Source organism: Biomphalaria glabrata, chromosome 5, assembly GCF_947242115.1.
Source record: "Biomphalaria glabrata chromosome 5, xgBioGlab47.1, whole genome shotgun sequence".
Classification (NCBI taxonomy): domain Eukaryota; kingdom Metazoa; phylum Mollusca; class Gastropoda; family Planorbidae; genus Biomphalaria; species Biomphalaria glabrata.
The window spans coordinates 51,289,397-51,312,228 of NC_074715.1; the positions used below are offsets into that span (position 1 = coordinate 51,289,397).

Consider the following 22,832-nt stretch of genomic DNA (forward strand, 5'->3'; position numbering starts at 1 on the left):
GGAGAGACAGAGAGCTAGAGAGGCAGAGACAGAGAGAGAGTCTGATAGACAGACAGAGTGGGAAAGACTGAGAGAGACAGAAGAGAGAGAGAGAGAGTCTGATAGACAGACAGAGTGGGAGAGACAGAGAGCTAGAGAGGCAGAGAGAGAGAGAATCTGATAGACAGACAGAGTGGGAGAGACAGAGAGAGACAGAAGAGAGAGAGAGAGAGTCTGATAGACAGAGTGGAAGAGACAGAGAGCTAGAGAGGCAGAGAGAGAGAGAGAGAGTCTGATAGACAGAGTGGGAGAGACAGAGAGACAGAAGAGAGAGAGAGAGAGTCTGATAGACAGACAGAGTGTGAGAGACAGAGAGAGACAGAGAGTCTGATAGACAGACAGAGTGTGAGAGACAGAGAGAGAGAGAGAGTCTGATAGACAGACAGAGTGGGAGAGACAGAGAGCTAAAGAGGCAGAGAGAGAGAGAGAGAGAGTCTGATAGACAGACAGAGTGGGAGAGACAGAGAGAGAGAGAGTCTGATAGACAGACAGAGTGGGAGAGACAGAGAGCTAAAGAGGCAGAGAGAGAGAGAGAGTCTGATAGACAGACAGAGTGGGAGAGACAGAGTGAGACAGAAGAGAGAGAGAGAGTCTGATAGACAGAGTGGAAGAGACAGAGAGCTAGAGAGGCAGAGAGAGAGAGCGAGTCTGATAGACAGACAGAGTGGGAGAGACAGAGAGAGACAGAAGAGAGAGAGAGAGAGTCTGATAGACAGACAGAGTGGGAAAGACTGAATTTTGTTTAAACATAACTGTAATTTTCTTTCTAAGGTGTTCACGTTTTTCCCATAAGTAAAAATGACAAAGTCATCAACATACAAAGAGCACTCTATGCCAGGGGACAGCGCATTTATGATGCTATTTATTTTAATGTTGAACAGGGTGACTGACAGAATGCTGCCCTGGGGTACACCCATTTCCTGGTCATGAGTGTCAGAAGCGGAGTTGCCCACTCGAACCTGAAATTTTCGATCTTTCAGGAATTCCTCCACAAAATGGGGGAGGTGTCCCTTAAGCCCCATAAGCGCCAGATCACGTAGAATGCCATGTTTCCAGGTTGTGTCATAGGCCTTTTCTATATCGAAGAATACAGCTACTAGATGTTCTCTTCTGAGTAATGCATTTCTAATATAAGCTTCCAGCCTTACCAGGTGGTCAGTTGTTGTCCGCCCCTGCCGGAATCCGCACTGGTAGTTTGAGATCACTTTATTCCTTTCCAGGTACCAGACCAGCCTACTGTTAATCATTCTTTCCATGGTTTTGAAGATGCAGCTTGTTAGTGCTATTGGTCGATAGTTAGCTGGGTCAGAGCCGTCTCTTCCCGGTTTAGGTATCGGTATAACTGTGGCTTTCCTCCAGCTGTTTGGGAAAGCGCCTGTTTGCCACACACAGTTGTAGACCCCTAGCAGGACTGCCAATGAGGGTTCGGGAAGGTGCTTGAGGAACTGGTAACGGATTTCGTCTTCTCCAGGCGCTGTGTCATGTGACTTGTCCAGCGATTCCCTCAGTTCCTCAAGCGAGAACGGTTTGTTGTAGTCTTCATTGTTCTCTGACCTGAAATCAATGGGGTGTCTTTCCTCCCTGGTTTTGACTTTTTGGAACTCTGGCGTGTAGTGTGCAGTGGATGATTTTTCTGCTATTGAGGATGCAAGGCAGTCAGCTATTTCTCTGGGGGACGTGACAGTTCGTCCTTGGTTTTTCAAATGCCCTATTGCATTTGATTCTTTCCCTTTGATTCGCCTTACTGCCTTCCAAACCGCTCTAGCAGAAGTTTTGGCATCCAGACCGCCGACAAAACTTCTCCAGGAATTCCTTTTGGCTGACCGTATGGTTTGTCTAGCCTTTGCTCTAGCTATCCTGAATAGCTTTAGGTTTTCCTGGGAAGGATTCTTTATAAATGCAGCCAGTCGTTTTTTCCTATCGCCAATAGCACTTTTGCAAGCTGTATCAAACCATGGTTTGCTAGGCCGTTTTGGATTTGCAGAGGTTAGGGGTACAACTTTCCTGGCTATACTTAGTAGCTTGCTAGCAAAGGTATCAGCTGAGTTCTGTTCATCGAGGATATTTTCTGTGATATCCTCGGAGCATCTTTTTTTGGAATTGTTCCCAATCGGCCTTATTCAGTTTCCACCGCTGAGGTCGTCCTAATGAAGGGAGATTGTTAGTAATGATGATTGGGAAGTGATCACTTCCCCGTAGATCATTTCTAACTGACCATTTAAAGAAGACCGGGGACGCATACGGTGAGGTCAATGCATGTGAGTGATCCAGTTCCTGGGTGGAAGTAGGTCGGTGATGCATCATTAATATGCATAAATCATGTTGGAGGAAGATATCCTCCAGCATACGACCTCTTGTGTCGGTATTGTTGGATCCCCATATCGAGTTATGGGCGTTGAAATCCCCAAGGATTAAATAAGGCCGGGGGAGTTGTTTCAATAGGTCGGTCCTCCATGTATGTTGGGTTTAATGGAGTGCCTGGTGGTAGATACAGGCTGCAGCAAGTGATAACCTTGTGAAGGGTTATCCTAGCTGCTACGGCCTGTAGTGTGGTCTGTAGTTCTACCCTCTTATGGGGGATGCTATCCTTCACAAGGATACAGACTCCACCTGATGCTCTCTCTGCATCCTCAACATTCTTGCTATAAGCACGGTAGCTTCGAAAGCTGATGCAATCTTTCAGAAATGTTTCCTGTAAGCAGACAGCTACAGGAGTCTCAGAGTCCATCAGTAGCTGCATTTCCTCGTAATTGGCCTTGAGGCCTCTACAATTCCACTGTACAATTCTGGAATCCATGGCTTATTCTAGATGACCTACTTGGAGCTATTTGGCCTTGGGAGGCCCCCGGAGGGGTTTCCCTTTATTCCAGTGACCTTGGTATTTTTATTCTTGGGTTTGGATGGAGAAGAGGACAACCCCCTTTTGGGGGAAGTCTTTCTCTCTGGAGAGGGGAGATCCCTCTGGTTAGAGCGGAGGTCATTTCCTCCTCTCTCACCTCGGGCATCCTCTCCGCTTTGATTTCTCCCCTTAGGGAGTTGGTCAACCTCTAATTCGGTAGAGGTTGGGGTGTCTGGCTGGGTTCTCTGAGGAGAACCTGTGTCAGACATGATGTCTCCGGGTTCTCCCGGAGTATTGGTTTTGACATGCTGCTCAGTCTCCATGCTCTCATCATTGAGCACAGAGAACCAGTTCTTTAGCATGACAACAGGGCTTTCTTGTTTCTTCAGAGGTGTGTTCTTTGGCGGTGTTTTCTTCTGAGTTGGAGGAGGAGGAGGGGGTGGTGGGGTGAATGTGTCCGTCTGTGTGGCTATGGATCTTCCTATCTTAGCAACAGCCTGAGCGTAGGTCTTTGTCAAGCCGAATTGGCCCTTGGCCAGTACAGCCGATTTCGCCTGGCTGAAGGTACATCCATTTCTTGCCTTGTACTCCTGCACGGCAACCTCCTGTTTCCACACAGGGCAGTCCTTGGAGTTGGCTGAGTGGCCAGCTTGACAGTTTGGCCACTTGAACTGGGCTGTGCAGCCCTTGTCCTCATGACCCTCTCCAGCACATCTGGCACACACAGTGTTCCTCTTGCAGACTGCCGCGCCGTGTCCATAACCCTGGCACTTGAAGCACCTCGTGGGGTTAGGTATGTAGGGCCTCACTGGAACTCGTAGGTATCCTGCCTTCACATACTCTGGCGGTGTCCTAGTTCCGAATGTGAGGATAATAGTGGCGGTTTTGACCTCCTCACCATCCCTGCGCCTGGTAATGCGCCGGGCATGGGTGACTCCTTCAATGCCCTCCACTATTTCCTTCTCGGAACATTCCAGTAGGTCCCTAGAGCTAATTACACCTCTGCTGGTGTTCAGACTCTTGTGTGGCATGACTTCCACTTGGAGATCACAGAGTCTTCTGCATTTTAAAAGCCCATCAGAGTGTGTCTTGCCATCTACTTCTACAAGAAGTTCCATTGATTTGTGTAGCTTAGACACACTCTTGGGCTCTCCCACTACTGACTTGAGTCCCTTATAGATAAGGAAAGGGCTCAGCTTTGTCAGACTTTTCCCCTCCTCTGTGCACCTGACCACGAAAAATGATGGCCAGGTAGTACAGCTTTTTGTGGCCTCCTCCTTTTTTGCCTCAATACGGCGTCACTTGCCCAGACTTAAATCTGGGGCAAGTAGTTTATTGGGTTTTTTTTTGTCCATATATATTCTTGTTAATTCGGCACCTGTGCTCCCCACCCGCCATCGAGTCCAACAAGAAGACGGGCCATTCGGAAGTCCAGAATGAGCCCGCCAGGGCTACACAGGTGCTATACAAAGTCAGCTGCTGCATCGGGCATGTGTCCGATACAGCAGCTCCCTGATTGACCCTCCAGCCACCGCCCTCCAGCATAGGTCGACGACCTATGCTGGTAGCTCGGCATGACCAGCCGGTTGACCCAGAGCGGGCCATCTGGGTATCAGGTCTAGGGGAACTTGGAGCCAAAGTGTTGTGTTGTTGTGGTTTATCCTCAGATAGCCACCACTCAAATACCAGGATCTCTTTATCCCCCCCTTACCCGTCGCAGTCTACGGCAAACGGACTGGTCTAGGACGTAGTGAGAATTTAAAGTTAAGGAGACAGTGTGATGATCAATGAAGGCAGACTTAGGAAAAGAGGAGGCAGACACAATGATAGAAAAGAAGTAGGGCACTTTTGAGCTCCAAAAGTGCTAAGGAAAGAGGAGCGCAGTTTAACGTCATGTCTCGGGACGCTGAGTGGTAAAGCGCTTGGCTTCCGGACCGAGGTCTGGCGTTCGAAACCTGGTGACGACTGTGATTGTTAATTTTGGCCTCAATGGGGCGCCTCAGAGTCCACCTGCTCTAATGGGTACCCGACATTATTTGGGGAAAACTTTTTAATTTTATGGCTTGCCACCGACGAAGCTAGACTTAGATAAATACAGAGTGCAAGTATTAAATTTGAATAAGTTACAGGTAAATTACTGCCCTTTAAAGTGATCTATTTCAGGTTTTACAAAACATTTCTTTTACCTTTGATTTTGTCATTAAGTTCCTTAGCAAATATAGTTGAATGCATGTACGTAGGATCAGTTAGTAGCAAATTAGACTAACTTAATTTGTATACAGTTTCAAAAATGTTTTTAGGCTGCACTTTTCGGGTTCTCATATACCAAAATATTGACACGTACTGTTGTATAAGAAAGATTTTGTTTCAAACTTAGTATGTATGTCTCATGCACAAATATGAAAATCTGCCCCACATTAGCTGACAACGAACTCGCAAGTTCGCCTACGGTTTGCACTCTTCTATCTTGTTGCATTTTAGTTTTATTAGCGTGTCAATAACATTGGCCATAATCTGAGTTCAATGCCCGAATCAGCAATAAAAATGCAAATATAGCATGACCTGTTCTTTTACAAACATATTGTTCAACTAAGTAGTCCCAGCTATGAATGTTATCTATGCACCACAGTAACGGCAATATAAATTATGGCTTTCGGACAGACTGGATCTGTGTTTATAATCAGACTCCCTTATGTCTGTGTAATCATTTCTGTACTGAGCTTTTTTTTATTTTTTTTTAAATTGTGTATAAACAGTAAGAATAAAATGAGAAAAATATTTTTAACCTCCCCCCATTAAAAACCAAAGGTTATATTAAGTGTATTTGTATCAATTAGTTTGGAGACAGAATATGGTTAAAGGTTACGTGAATAGCTTTTTAAATGTATTATATAAAGGTGTACGACTTGAATTCAAGCCTCTCCAAGCCGATAAACTAACCACTGTGCCGGTGAGGTGCTTATGGACAGAGTATATAGGGGACTAAATTTTTTTTTTTATACTGTCAAATCGGTCAAGTACAATTTCTTTCCCTTGTTCAATACCAAACAAAAATAGTTAATTACCAATAATTAATTAAGTAATTTTTTTTTTTAAAATACTGATTCTTGCTTTGTAAGGTAGTAGACATAATTGTGCCAAGTTTCAATTGGATCCGAGAACGCGTGCGGGAGAAATAACGTGTTCAAGGTTTCTACCAGACAGACAGACAGAGTGAGTTGATTACCTAACCCCAGATGGACAAGCTAACGGACAATCACCGAGGGATCCCCAACTCTTCATGTCCTCTTTTTTCCTTTCTTTTTACTCAAGTCTCATACAACTGACATCCTTGGAGTTGGGGGAGAATTACATCCGGTTGGTTTAGACGTTGAAATGATAAAGATAAGAGAACCCGACGTACAGATCCACAACGGAGTCCTAGAAGAAGACGCATAATGACATGATTGAAGATTTAATTTTTTTCTTGTTTCAGTGTTTTTAAATTGAAAAAAAAAGAAGATTATAATTTTGACAAGAATAATTAGGTTTATTTCGTTTGAAAAAAAATGTTCAGTTTTTTTTTTATCAACTTATTGTATCATCTAATGTTTACGCCAATAACGTCCATACTTAACATGGCCTGTCAATCAACTGTAACTACAACTGACAATTTTATTGACAGGTTAGAAAGAGAAGAAAGAATAAGACTAAGACTAAGACTGCTTTATTGATCCTTACGGAAATTTGTTGTGATTACAAGGACTCGTTTCTCATATAAAGACAACACAACAGAAAAATACACATAAATACAACAGACAACATAAAGAGTTCATTCAGCGACTACAAACAGGTATCTTGTTGCATTTCATGTTCCCTGATCAATGAGTCTGACCGAGTGAGGTACGAACGAGTTTTTGTACCGCTCCGTTCTTGTTTTGAATGACAGCAGTCGTCCACTTCGCGACGACCTAGCGTAGTTCTGATGGAGCGGGTGGCCGTTGTCTTTAAAAATTTTTTCGATTTTTCTTAGGCACGTTTGTTCAAAAAGTTCCTTTAAATGTGGTAATGTTGTGAGTGTAATTTTTTGATGCTTTTTAATGATGTTTTCTAGACGTTGCAACAGTTTAGATGAGGCGTTGCCTTGCCAACAACTTATTCCGTATGTTAGCAGATTTTGTACAGTCGCGCCGTAAAATGTCTCAAGGATCTTCTTGTTTAATTTAAAACTGTTGAGAATACAAGGGAGTTCACTAACATACTACTGTAGCCCTTCTCATGATTTTAGTTTGATGCTGATGTCACAAGTCTTTCCACAGTGCGGTGGAGTTATTTTGCACATTTGTGGTTCACTACCCTGTTATGATAAAACTTCAAAAACTTTTTGTTCGTTTGTTATCAGGAAATATTATATTAGCTATAGAATTATAGTAGATTCCATGCTCTTATCTTACCTTATCTTATCCTATATAATACAGACGTTACTTCAAATAAAGAAGATGGTAAAGTCCTACGCGTCATGCATTCAGTCATGTATATTAACCAATGACTTAAATTCTGCCAAGTCAATGGTTTTCCTGGCTAGCTCAGGCAACCCATTCCATGCTCTAATAGCACTAGGGAAGAAGGAGCATTTCTACAAATTTGTCCTAGCATATGGGACGAGGAATGTGCCTTTATCTTTGTGTCTTTCTTTATGTAACACAAACTAAAGTTTATAAAACCAAAATTTGATTTAGTTTAATTTGATGGGCAGCAATTAACATCAATATTGTCAGTTAGGAGAGAAAGAGTTAAGCCCTCGTAACGTTCACTTAAAATATTAATTACTTTATTACTATATTACTATGAAGTATTCCATTAGTGGGTTTATTTTTAGTATACTTCAGAGACACACCCAATACATTCTAAAACAATGTTACAAAGACAGTTTGTGTGGAAACAAACTCAAAATCGGTCCCCGAAGTGGTCCACCCAGGCATGTAAAAAGACAGGTTTCAATATTTTCAGAAAGAATATCAGAATGAAGTTATATCAAAGGCAAATGACAAGACGATTGGAGAATGAAGGCTGACAGATCTTGTGTGGTGCCCCAACGGTCCAGCAGACCAAGGGATAGGTGAAAGTGAATGTGAAGTTGGATGTGAACCTGAACTGATACAGATATCCTATAATGATTATCTAATTAATGTTATTGTTTTGTAAAGCGTCAATCTCTTGTTTAAAGTCTAAAAAAAACAAATTCCATAAAAATTCCGGACAAACAGACAGACCACACAAAACTGAAAGCGTCTTTTCCCCTTTCGAGGACCGCTAAAAATGGAAATGTAATTTTTACATTGATAATGTGGGGGAGTCGACAGAAGTTGTAATATTTCTCTTCCTTCAGGATCTTTGTAGAAATTCGTCACAAAACGTGAAAAAAGCGACGTATTTGAGTTTGTGTAAGCTTAAATAATAACAAGGTTACAAAAGACAGTTTGTGTGGAAACACAAACTCAAAATCGGCCCCCGAAGTGGTCCACCCAGGCAGGCCTCAATATTTTCAGAAAAAAAACATCCGAATGAAATTATATCAAAAACAAAATGAGAGATAAGAATGGAGAAAGAAGGTTAACAGATCTTGTGTAGTGCCCCAACGGTCCAGCAGATCAAAGGATAGGTGAATGTGAATGTAAAGTTAGATGTGAACCTGACCTAACTAGTTCCCCTTTCAGACCTTGTGGTCTATAGGGCAGATGATATAAAGTTCATCTGTTTTTGTGCCCTACGGTTAATGAGGGTGTCATGTAGCCAGCACAACGACCAACCGCCTTTACTTTTCCCCAATTAATGTCAGGTACCCATTAGAGCTGAGTGGACTCAGTGGCGCCCAAAGATTCCAAAGTTAAAAATCCCAGTCTTCACCATGATTCGAACCCGGAACCCCCGGTCGTAAACGCTTCACCGCTCAGCCACCGCGCCTCCCCTGGTCTAGCTGATGTCTTATAATTTATCTAATTTTTTGAAGGCTTAATCTCTTTATTCGAATTGATAAAATGTCACAGAACCCCGCAACAAAAATATGTATAGGAAAATGATAAGATTACTATTTGTTTTAAATTAGGTCTAACTTTTAATGCATACTAATTAGCTTTTTCTCTTTAACAAATACTTGCATAAATGATTTTAAAAATTAGATTTTTCGCTTTCAGAAAAAAAAAGTAGCCTTTGCATCAGAACTTTAAATGGTCTAAAATATTGTGCCTTCCGATTTTCAATATCTTTTCTAGTTTACGAGATCTAAACGGGACAGACGGACAGACATTTCACACAAAACTAATAGCGTCTTTTCCCCTTTCGGGGGCCGCTAAAACTATGATATTTTATTCTAATTTTTAAACTGAACATAATAAATGTACATTTAAATAAAAAAATCACCATAGTTAACTTTGTGCAACGCGTACTTCCTTCAAACTCTTCAAGTACCCTTAGGGGTACGCTAACTTAATTTGGGAAACACTGCTTATATCTTAATTTATACAGTTGTTATGAACATAATGATAACTGAGTCGAAAGCCATGTCTGTATAGTATGGCTTTAATACACTGAATGACTACACAACACACATTTCGTGAACACATTCTCACGGACGAGTTACAAGCACATGTAAACATAAGAATGACAACCGATACAGTATATAATTTTCATAACAACAATATACGCAGTTTTACTGTAATTCTTGTTGAGTGAAATATGTCAATGCTTTGAGATTGTTTGTCAAGCCAAACCACTTGTAGAATACTTGATTGGCTCGTCTCTTACGGAAATGAGAGTATTACTTGGAATATTTTAACATGGAATGGGATAAGTGTATTCCTACCACGTGGTAAGGAATTTACATATTATACTTCATGGACTTGAACATAAAAAGGCCCTCCCTTTGAAAAATAGGGATAACAGAGTATACAATTTTACTAGGACGTACTTTTATTTTTATACTTAGATATGCCATTTTGAAATACTTTTGTAGGAAGCTATTTCATCTAGCAGGAGTACTCTATTTCTACATAAGTATGGGTTTCTCCAGGGGGAGGAGATTTTGGGCTTAGATTAAGCAGTGAAGACAGTCCAGACATTAATAATGGACAAATAAAACCGTCCTAAACTGGCTAACTATCACACCCTCTGGGCAGGATTTGATCCACGGACGAGGCAGGAATACGTTTTCGAAATCATCAGTTTAGAGCCTGGGGTTTTTAACTCTTTCTCTCCGTAATTATTTATCACATTCTAGTGGAATCAACGTTGGTATCGTCAGTTAGGAGAGAAAGTGTTAAAAGCTTTTTCCTTAAAGTAGTCTCCAGGGTGGTGGATGATAAGTCTCAGCATTTGCTGCAGGCCCTGATAAACGTAGTCCTAACACCAGGCGAGCGTGCAAGAATCATGTCATTCAGAGCTTGGCACTTCCCCCAGACTTCCACCACAACACACAAGTCGAGCGTGAGAGACAACCAGGACGAGTCGAAGGCTTACGCAACGACGAACGTTAGCCAAATTTGGAGTCAATTAGCGCCCGAGGCAGGAGGAAGAGGAAACTGTGTCTCATTTTCTTTTTGACTGCCCCAGACAAAAACCTGCATTGTTTCATGTGTGTTGGCCTTCTATCTATCTATCTATCTATCTATCTTATCTTATCTATCTATTTATCTATCTATCTATCTATCTATCTATCTATCTATCTATCTATCTATCTATCTATCTATATCTATCTATCTATATATCTATCTGTCTGTCTGTCTGTCTGTCTCTGTCTGTCTGTCTGTCTGTCTGTCTGTCTATCTATCTATCTATCTATCTATCTATCTATCTATCTGTCTGTCTGTCTGTCTGTCTGTCTATCTATCTATCTATCTATCTATCTATCTATCTATCTATCTATCTATCTATCTGTCTATCTATCTGTCTATCTAACTGTCTGTCTGTCTATATCTATCTATCTATTTATCTATCTATCTATCTATCTATCTATCTATCTATCTATCTATCTATCTATCTGTCTGTCTGTCTATCTAACTGTCTGTCTGTCTGTCTATATCTATCTATCTATCTATCTATCTATCTATCTATCTATCTATCTATCTATCTATCTATCTATCTATCTATCTATCTATCTGTCTATCTAACTGCCTGTCTGTCTGTCTATATCTATCTATCTATTTATCTATCTACCTATCTATCTATCTATCTATCTATCTATCTATCTATCTATCTTTCTATGTCAATACATCAGATTAACATTATTACAAGACGTAACTACTTTTAGCAAGTGTTTTCTTGGCTATGTAGCACTATTAATTCAACCATATCCTGCTTGTCACAACACGTTTTCACTTTACTGAACCAATAATTGTAAGTTACCCAGGTGTCCCCGCCACTAGAAGCGTCTGCTAAACCTCCAGGGCGTTATATTTAGCTGATTTGTGGCAGGAGAGGAATCACGACGTCATTAGAGTAATGACACCGACACCATGTACAAAGAGAAGTCGGTAATTACAAAAGAAACGAGAGTTTACAATTTATAGGAGGAAATAATTGCCCAGAGTGGCTGGAGTCGGAAACTAAAGAGGTGGGACACATACTCTTACCTGGGCAATGACCAGCCTCGTTTCCGTGACAATGCACTTTGACCTGAGCGGATGAAGAACGGCGATATAGCGCTCTATGGCGATGACGGTCAACAGCATAATGGACGCCGTGTACGTCATGTTCTGGGCGAAGTAACTGATTTTACACATCACCTGTCAAGATAAACGCATAAGTTTTTGAAGAGTCTGTGTGTAAAAAATATTTGTAATGATGTAGTGGCAGGAACTGAGATGCTGTTTTAGAGAATAGTCGATCGTTTATTTTTAAACTGTAGGGGATGCTAGGATGGAAGGCTGATGAATGATGTGACATCAAGTAGACTTATTTTTACACGTTATTTCTTCGATATAGAGAACATTGTTTTCGGTGGAGTAGATAGATATTTGGGGTGGGGGGGGGATGGACCTCTTTGGGGTCCTTTATTTTGATATTCGACATAATGACATGAGATAATGGAGTAATATTTAATGTAAAGACAAATTTTGGACGCTCATTTGGGTGGGGGCCCGAGGACGATTTTCAAACTTGGACCCCTCTCCCCAAACCTAGCTACGCCACTGGGCGTTTTCCATCTCGACAGAGAGAAACTTGAAATCTAAGAGTTTTAACATAAAGTATATGAAATTTATTTTACCAAGACATCCAGAATGTGTTATGTATTTAAAATTTTTTAAAATATTTATATTCTGATATAAAAAAAGGTACAAATAATTGTGAATAAAAGTTTATCTTGTTTCTATAAAAAAAAAGTTTTCTGCTTCAATAAAATTGGTTTGCAATTATTACATAGACATGCAAAGAGATTGGATTAGTTTTCTGGAACAACATCCATATTTTAATGATGTTTTATTGATCTGTATTCATACAATGAAATTAAATAATTTTTTTAGCAGCCATAGAAATGAAAATAGAGTTGCTATTAGGTCTGTATTGTCTGTCCGTCCATCTGTCTGTCACGCTTAGATCTTAAAAACTAGAAAACCTGTATTCATGATATCTTGCAAAGTTTTGGTGCAACAGATTACCGAATTCAATTAGCGTAGCAAGAGGGCATTTTGAGGTTCAAACCTTGCTGGGAGAACTGGCAATGGTGCGGTGCGTACTGTCATTCCACAAACTCAAGAAAGAAACTATTCTAGGATACACTGTTAGTTTAAAGCCGACCCACATGGGGACACACTAGGGCCCACCTCTTAGTTTGTGTCAAACTCAAACACTTTTTCTAATTTTGTTGTAGGATAATGTTATGATATTTAAATTTTGTATAACTAAAGAATTTAAGAGATCCTATTCAGATTTTCTATAGCTTTTCTAGTTTTTAAAATCTGAGCGTGACAGACAGACGGACGGACAGACAAAATAGACAGTGTCTGTACAAACAAACTTGTTAGGATATAGAAGTGTTTGATGAGTTTGTTTTCCTTAAAAATATTTTCGCCTCAAGACTAAATCCATGAATCACAAAGATTTTTTGAATAATATTTTTGGAGCCCGGCACTTTAAGCCTATAGCTATGCTGAATGAGTTATGTAACTTCCAGAACAATGCAAGAACAGTAAGAGTATTATGAATTAACGACTTTTCGCCCAAGAGTATAGAGGCCACTAGAGCGAACTCAAGGAAGACCTTTCTCCGCTTTACCGAAACCATTCACTATAGAACGTCTCAACAATGACCTGAGACGTCACAGCCTGTGGGCTGGTTAGACTACTAGCTCGATGCACGTCACAGGTTCGATGTCACCAGCTGTGAACAGGAGGACAGTCTTAAGTGCAAAAGTCTAGGAAGCGCATCGCGCGCTGGTTCGGGAAATCCATCCCAGAGGGACGTAAGATGTTCTGCGCTAATCGGCAGCGTGTAGCAATGTGTAGCAGTGTGTAGCAGTGTGTAGCAATGTGTAGCAATGTGTAGCAATGTGTAGCGATGCGTAGCAATGTGTAGCAATGTATAGCAGTGTGTAGCAATGTGTAGAAGTGTGTAGCAGTGTGTAGTTGCGAGTAGCAATGTGTAGCAGTGTATAGCAGCGTAGCAGCGTGTAGCAATGCGTAGCAGTGTGTAGCAGTATGTAGCGATGTGTAGAAGTGTGTATCGCCCGTTTCTGGGCAAACATTCAAGTAGCACTAAGTGAAGAGCGCATAAGCCAGAGGCAGCAACTGATACGAACATACAGCCTCGTAGCATCGGATAGTAGTTTTTTAATAACAGTTGTGACACCTGAAGGAAAACCTGCAATGTGTATGGCGGAAACGGAGACCTGATAACAGCGTTTTATTATCTTATTTATCGTCTACGCAATACGCACCTCCGCCTGGGAGGTTTTTACAAAACGTTCATCAATTCAACATGTCTGTCTTGTAAAAATGTTTGGACAACACCCACTCTCAGATCAATTAGAAATTTGGAACAAGAATTTATTGTTGAACACAGTACATGAATCAATTAAAAAAAAAACAATTAGGCAATTAATTACTGGTTATTAATTATTTTATTTGATAGCAAGGAATTTTAAAATATTTTTTTTTTTGCTTTTTATAATTTCGTATATCTAACAATTTACTTGTAGAGCTAGATAGGTCAAAATGTTCCTAGCACAACCATAGGACCCTAAAAATAGACAACTAACATATTACCTTACGTGTCTCTCTATTGAAGTATGAGACTTTTTAACAAAGCGGGAAAAAACGTTTTCATAGTTTTTAACTTTTCAGATATTGCGATCTCTAGGGCAGTTGATGTTAAGGTCATCTGTCAACGAGCAGGGTGTCAAGTGGCTAGCGCAACGACCAAACGCCTTTAATTTCGCCATTTTAAGTCAGGTACCCATTAGAGTTGGGTGGACTCAGGGGCGCCCTAAAAAATCCCGATATTCAAAATCCCAGTCTTCACCGATATTCGAACCCAGATTCCCAGGATCGGAAGCCAAGCGCCTCCACGAATAAGAACGGGTAAACCCATGCTCATACTCTTTTTTATTTTCGTAGCAAATTAATAAAAAAAAGTTTACACTGTAAAGGGAACATTGTCTATGTTTAACATAGACCTATATTCAATCCAGTAGATCAGTAACACTGTCACACATTAGTTTTAGAACCACTGTGACACAAGGTGAACTAATAGTGATTTAGTAATCATGTAACTACTTCGTACCAATGCACGAGGAAATTTTGGGTCTTTAATTGACCACGGGGTGATTTCAGTCAGTTGATCTTGGACTCTTGTAGAGAGAGAAGTATTATGGATGTCCTTTCCAGTGTAGTGATGTACAAGTATTTAAGTTATTATAATTGATTTGTATTCAGAATGTATTTCATTGGATTTATAATTTATGATGGCAGAAGTCGCCAATATCTTTTGTGAAATATTTTGTGTAATAAAAACCATGTCTGATGACTTTGCGTCTATTAGTGATTCTAAATGTTTGGTCGGAGAGTTCAGTATGTGTTCCTACGCACCAGCAAATCTAGTGCGTGTGAGAAAGTATTTAATTAAGAAGATAAAGAACATTATAGTGGTACCAGAAGAGGTATCTACAACACAGGGGCAGACCAATTCAAGACCGTCCAGGCCTATACAAATATGCAAGCCGTGACAAATACCCTAACTATGACCCGCAGGGCGTGGGTCAAATCCGGCTAGTACTCTTAAGTTTGTAATTTTAGGAGTGTCACCATCTGTTTCGTAACTCCAGGAGACTATTGTTTTAATAACCAAATAGTAAAAAAAAACTTCATTGAAAACAAGTCATTAGTGATTGATTCAACGCTATGTGAAAGTACAGTGACTGGATCTCTTGGGGCAGGGTGACATTGAGAAGACGATGGCTACAGACGGAAGTTAACTTCATTAAGGCTAATTACAAGAGGTCAGGAGACATTGGAGACAAAATCTTTTGACCTTCTTGGGAGATTCAGATCCTATTAAAATAAATTAGGTCACTTCTTTTAGGTCATTTCTTTCAATGTTCTGTATTTATTAATCTGTCAATTTATTTTTTAACACACACGCATGTAAACACACACACACACAGACACACACATATATATATATATATATATTAGTTTATATATGTCTGTCTCTATATATTTCTTTCTCTCTCTCTATTAGTCTCTATGTCTATCTCTATATATTTCTCTCTTTCTCTCTCTCTATGTCTGTCTCTATATATTTCTCTCTCTCTCTATGTCTATCTCTATATATTTCTCTCTTTCTCTCTCTCTATGTCTGTCTCTATATATTTTTCTCTCTCTATGTCTGTCTCTATATATTTATCTCTCTCTCTATGTCTGTCTCTATATATTTTTCGCTCTCTATGTCTGTCTCTATATATTTCTCTCTCTCTCTATGTCTGTCTCTATATATTTCTCTCTGCATTTTTATTCATGTTGGCTAATACCTACAAGATGGCGGAATTACATATTGGAGATGGCGGAAAAACTATAAGTAGCAAGCTTTTTGGTTAATAAACTAAGGAATAAGCTTTGCTTTTTAAAAGATACAGAGTAATGTTTTTCATTTAGTGTACATTTTAGATCCCCAGAGTCAAAGTTTTAATGTCTTCCCTTTATAGCACAAAATTTAATTACTTTGAAAGGACCATCAATGCCAAAATATTATATTTTTAAAGCAAACTATGATAGTGAGCTTTGCCAAAAGTCTAGGGAAAATCTAATAAGATAGCATCTAGTTGCTCACTATTATCTAAACCTTTTTAAAAATTCATCAATTAGTCTTATTAGTTGTGTTTCACATGATCCATATTTCCTAAAGCCATGTTGGTATGGAGTAATGACATTATGTTTGTCTAAGTGGTTAATAATGTTGCTACATATAATGTGTTCTAAGATTTTACATGTGATGCTGGTAAGTGATACTGGGTCAGATTTTTCTCCTTTTTTAAATAGGTCGGAGGAGGGTGACATTAGCTTCTTTCCAGTCCTTTGGTACTCTGCCCTGGTTAAGAGATGCCTGAAAAAGTATTCTAAACACTTGTGCTAGCTCATTGCTTATTTTTTTGAGTTATCTATCTGGAATACCATCAGCTCCATATGCTTTATATTAAATAATAGAAGACATTTAAGGCAGTAGAGCGTGTATGTTTTAAATAGGCTTGATCATCCTAGAATCATCTTCGTGTTCAGAAGGACCTACAGGGCCTGTTTTGATTACCCAAAAGACGTAAATAGAAATATGGTACGTCCCTTGGGAGAAATTAGCCCGTAAAAAAATAAAGCCTATGGACGTCCTTTCGTACTACTATGATATATAATATGTATATAAGTGTGTTTTGATTGACTATCAATGTGTGTGTGTGTGTGTAACTGTGTATGAACTAACAAGTTGACCTTCATTGTTGGTACTTGGTAGAGTGAATAGACGTGTGTAAGAGATGCCTGTGTGGAACGAGGTCAAGAACAGCAGAGTGCTGAAGGAGACATCCATCCATCTATCCCAGTGGCGCTACAGCCCATTGAGGGCTCTGGACTGCTTCAACACATCCTTCCATTCAGATCTCTCCTGGGTCTTTCATCTCCACGCTCTAGCCCCAAGCTGCTTCAGATCTGCTTCCACATCATCAATCCATCGCATTCGGGGTCTGCCTTTGGGTCGCCTGCCTTTTGTTTTTTTCCTGTATACAATTTTCAATTTTCGCTCCTCTGTTATCTGACATTCTTTCTAGGTGACAAGCCCAACATAGTCTGTTCTTTTTTTTTTCTGTCACTGTCGGTGGGTCTTCATACAAATGACACATCTCATGGTTAGTGCGTGTCGCATCTACTAAAAACGACAATACAAAACATTATAAAAATATAAACTGCAAAAAAAAATTCAAAAATTGTTTAAATATTTAAATGTCCGCAAGGCGTATAAAACGCTCTGGCGGGCCGCATGTGGCCCGAGATTCGTAATTTGCCCACCTCTGTACTAAATGAAAAAAAATGTTAAGCTAATACGCTCCACAGTTTGCGAGACGCAGAAGATAAAATAATTTTTATTGGTCCCATAAAATGGAAATTCAGTTTGACTATTGGTGACAACCTCAGCGTAACTACTGTAACAACAATATAGATGCAAATACGAACAACATTCACACAAGAAAAACATACACACTCACAACAAGAGCTTTATGAATTAGACTTCTATGTACTTCTCGATGACCTTGTAACAGTCTTACCAAAAGTGGGATAAAGGAGTTTTTAAATCTTTCTGTTTTAGTCCTAATGGAAAGGAGACGACCACTTCGTTCAGATCTTATGTAACAGTTGTTTAATGGGTGCAGGTTGTCTTTAAGAATTGTGAGTGTTTTGGAAAGGCATCTTTCAGGAGATGGTAGCTGTTTTCGAGTGATATACGATGCTTTTTAATTAGTCTGTTTAGTCTATGTCTTTGTGCCAGTGAAGTATTACCATGTCAGCAGGTGGTACCAAAATTAAATAGACTGCTGATGGTTGCTGTATATAAAAGTTTAATTATTGTTATGTTGAATTTAAATTTTCTTAACTTTCTAAGATAGAGCTGCTGTTGGTGAATTTTGGTGTAAAGGTTTTGACTGTGTTCACTCCACTTTATTTTCTTGTTGATGGTTGTACCTAACTGGTCTGCGGTTTGGTTGTTTATCAAAGGATGCGCAAGATGTTTCCTAAAATTAGTTTTGGCATCTTTTTGTGGAACTTGATCTCAAAATGGTGTTTATTATTTGCATATTTCTAAACAAAAATGTTAAAAGTACACTTACCTCACCAAGCAACCATCTTGAAGACAAATACTGTATGAGCTTCGGCATGATGCAGACGACGCCAACACTCAGGTCCGCTACCGCCAGATTGGCCAGGAAAAAATTGGTTCTGGTTCTCATTCTTTTGTTGGCGGCAATGACATATAACACCACACTATTACCTGGAATAGTAAACAATAGGTCAAGTAAGAGGTTTTGCTTGATTTGTACTTAAGTATCGGTACGTAATATGTCCATTGTTACATCGGGTCATTCTGTACTCGTGTCTTAATTGTAAAGCTACTGACCACTGGAAGACATTATATACATAGTGAAATTGGTACTAGAACTTTTTATTAGTAAACAAACTGCTTATTAGCTCACAATGTTAGTTAGTACACTTGCCATCAATTAGTACATACAGTCTATTGGATGGTTGTCTTTTTATCTTATCTTATATATTACCGACGTTACTTAAAAAAAAAAAGAAGATAATTACGTCATACGTATTTCATATGTCAATCTAGTCATGCATGTTAATCAATGAATTAAAGACTGCTAAATCGCTGGTTATATTGGCTGATTAAGGCAACCCATTCTATTCTCTCTAGGAAAGAAGGAGCACTTGTGCAAATTTGTTCTAGCGTATGGAATAAGAAATTAGCGTCTATTTTGTGTCTTTCTGAGTATTTCATTTGTTTTTTTTTTTTGTTTTTTTGTAAATTATGGTTCAATGTTTTATGTATTATAGCTAGTTTACTTTTTATTCTTCTGTCCTGAAGTGTCGCTAAGTTTATTGATTTTACTAATAGTGTTACTCTGATCACATTTGAATATTCTTTTGTTATAAATCTCACTGCTCTATTTTGTATGGTCTAGTTTGTTTTTTCCTTGAGGGATCCCAAACAGATGATGCTTATTCTAATGTTGGCCTAATTAAGTCAAATAGCATTTTAGTTTTATATTCTTGTTTGATTTATAAAAATTGCTTATAGTTAGCCCTAATGTTTTGCTCGATTTTAGAATAATTTCATCAATATGGGGATTCCATGATAGCATTTCATTTATTATCACACATAGATATTCTGAGTTTTTAGTCTGTGTAACTTTTTTTCCCATGAAAACAATAAGTAGTTTATATTTGTTTTATTTTTTTAGTGGCCCCCGAAAGGGAAATAGACGCTATTAGTTTTGAATGGTCTGTCTGTCCGTTCGTCCGTCCCGTTTACATCTCGTAAACTAGAAAAAATATTGAGAATCCAACATCATGATATTTTAGAACAATTAAAAGTTCTGATTCAACGGCTACTTTTTTCTTTTCTGAAAGTGAAAAAATTAATTTTTAAAATCAACTAAGCAAGCAGTCATAAAAATACACCATTTTTACAACTATTGACTATTAATAGTAACAAACACGGGAGGCTGTTTAGTAAGAGAGATGACAATCTATTATATTTTTGACAAATTTATGCAAAAGGTTTTAGATTTTTTGTTAATTTTTTTTTTACAATAAGTTCTGTCATACAATTTACTATATTTAAAAAAAATGTTTACTTTTATTTTTAAAGAGTAAAAATCTATATAGTATGTGTATAAGTGGAACATTATTTTAAACAACAATTAATAAGTAGTTTTCCATATTATCGCGTGAACTGCAAGATATAATAATCTATCTAGGCATTGAATAAGAGATTCACCCTTTACAGAACAATTAGATCAATTAGATAAACATTATAATGACATCAGTTAGGCCAAGCTTCAATTCTACTTCTCTTTCACTTTCACCTAACCCTTGGTCTGCTGGACCGTTGGGGCAAGTGGCGTAGCATCCATGGCGCGAAGGGGTTCAATGAACCCGGGTCCACGACCATTTAGGTGCCCACACCCAATGGTGAAACAACCATGGGGCCAGGGCCCCTCTATGCAACATAAGCTCTACCTTAGGGCCTCCATGAAATATTTAGTAGTTAGATAAAATGTCTGGACGTATATGGGGACTGGGAGACCCATATCGCAAATAGTTTGAGACGCTTTCAACTCTAAATATGACACTGCATGGCGCGAAGGGGCTTCATATCGCCTTGTCCCATGACTAATGACCAAATGTGGCCTGCTCTACACTGCAATTTTGTAAAATAAATGGATCAAATATTAAAAGTTTCCTTAAAATATCCTAAATTCATATCAATCTTAATATATTTAAATATATATTAACTTCAAAACATTGACCCGTGTTTTCATTGTAAGGAACTGCTTTCATCAGGTTTATGGTAATGTGGTGACGGTGATTTGGTGGTGATGTTTATTTTCCCATACTCCCATTGTTTGTTTTGTTTTTTCACTCTATGTTAATTAAACCGTTGATAGTATTACCTTTTTGTTTTTTTTCCCGCTTTTTATTTAAAGCAAACATCTTTTTTTTTTCATTTTTCCATTACCATAAATCTAGATTTAGACTTACAATAGGTATTGAACAATAAAAAGAAAAATCATGTTCTGTTTGTCACTTAGAGAAACATTAAACATGTTGGCTTCTTAGATACTTATCGTGACTGTGTGGCTTTAGGGCAGGTAGATCTACAACAGATATGATTTTCTCTCTGCGGCAGCTACAGGAGAAGAGCAGAGAACAAAAGCAGCCCCTCTTCATAGCATTTATTGATTTGACCAAGGCCCTTGACCTTGTTAGCAGAAGCGGACTGCCTGCTGCACTAGAGAGAATCGGCTGCCCAAATAAGTTTTAAGAAACTAGTGTCAGCTTTTCACGAAAATATGCAGGGCACTGTTCAGTGTGAAAGTTCTTCCTCCAGGCCATTCTCCATTAAGAGCGGTGTAAAACAAGGATGTGTACTGGCCCCTACACTATTTGTCATCTTCTTCTCAGTTTTACTTCTGTTTCCCTGGCAATCAAATCATTAAATAAGAACAACCTGGTACCAAACTTTGTCACGTGTAAATTATGAGTGAGTCTGGTGTGAATGTACACTTTGGTTTCTTATAATGTTTTTTGTTTGGTGTAATGCACAAATTGTAAGACAAATTTCCTTACGGATAATAAAGATTATTATTATTATTTAAATCCCTGGAAGACGGAATATATATTCATAGCAGATCCGATGGAACTGGAAGGCTCTTTAACCTGGCACGTCTTAAAGCCAAAACGAAAAGGCGTCGTACCTTGATAAGAGAGCTGCTGTTTACCGATGACGCGGCACTCTTATCTCACTCACAAGGAGGTCTACAGAAGCTAGTGAACGCCTTAGCAGCTGCTTGTCAAGAGTTTAGCCTTACTATAAGTCTCTCCAAGACCCAAATCCTGACACAAGACGTCGCAGAAATACCTATAATACAAATTGGAAACCACATCCTTTCAGTGGTGCAGGAATTTACCTACTTGGGTTCAACAATTGTCAGTAACCTAGACTTAGACATCGAACTGATAAAAAGGATTGGAAAAGCTACCACAGCATTGGCAAAACTCTCCAAGCGCGTCTGGGAAAATGGTAAATTGACCACAGCCGGTGCATGCGGGGGTATAGAGACGGCGAACCCTACTGACCAAGATCAGAGGCCGAGATCAAAAGAGGCTAGGAATCACGCTGCACGTGATACTTTAAATCGTGCTCTAGAGGGGTGGTCACGTGATGTCCTGTAATCATATCAGGCCTCCTTTAACTTGGCCATTTGTCACAGTCTCAGTTGACGTTGCCTGATTTGATGTTCACGTCATGTTAAGAGGTTAAAAGACACGTGGAAATTCCTGATGTAGAAAACAGGAAGTAGAATGAATAAAGTTGACTTTGAGTTCAGTCAAGTCAGTCAAGTGGTATCCTTTGGTCAAGTAGTATTTTGTTCCGGGACGGACAGTAGCGACTTAGAAAAGTCGAGCAGTATTTACAGTTAGTAACTTTAGTAACTTTACAGGTAGTAACTTTTAGGCAGCTGATGCCAGTGTTCTTTTCGAGACATATATTTCTAGTAGTTAATCAGCAGTGGCGTAACTAAGGGGGGGGAGGGGGGGGAGAAATTTAAAATCCCCCCGGGCCCCCACCTAGGGGGGGCCCCCAAATGGGTGTCCGAAATTTATTTGTAAATACATAAATTAATATATTTGATTGACAAATAGTGTCAACGGGTGTCTTTTTTTTCAACATTTATGGATTAAAAATTTATCACAAAGACTAAACCTAGATCTAGGTCTATCAGTACGTTGACTTTGTTGACATTTTAAAAATATTTTTTCCTACAGAGATTAAAGTTTTTTTTAAAGTTAGTTTTACATTTTAAACTTTGTTGCCACGAATAAAACTGCATGATAAACAGCGAATTCCAGGTATCTTGTTACCTTTACTAATAATAGATCTAAATGGCGAGTATTTTATGGCTACACTAATTAACCTTGAAGCAAAATTTACAGAATCGAGTATAACAGATCCAAAAGTTATTCTTAATAATGCAAGAATAGTCCATTATTCGGGTTTGGCGTCTATAATTTCAGAATTAAACTTCACACTCGAGTTATTACCCCTCTATTCATCTTTCATCAATCCAATGGAAACTCTATTTTTATTTCCATCTAATCCTTTTGCTTTCGCACAAAACATAAACAACAAACAATAACGTAATATCATATAA

The 22,832-nt window shown here is 39.0% G+C and overlaps 1 protein-coding gene across 2 annotated transcripts in view; it reads right to left on the reverse strand.

The window, feature by feature from the left end:
• LOC129926477 (trissin receptor-like) overlaps nucleotides 1-22,832 on the reverse strand; it is an 84,375-nt gene that overhangs the window by 13,309 nt on the left and 48,234 nt on the right. For both annotated transcript variants that reach the window (XM_056030717.1, XM_056030718.1), the window contains exons 3-4: nucleotides 18,219-18,379; nucleotides 11,485-11,637 (exon numbers count right to left, since the gene is read on the reverse strand). In XM_056030717.1, the coding sequence (XP_055886692.1) occupies nucleotides 11,485-11,637; nucleotides 18,219-18,379 (314 nt within the window). The remainder of the gene's footprint in view (nucleotides 1-11,484; nucleotides 11,638-18,218; nucleotides 18,380-22,832) is intronic.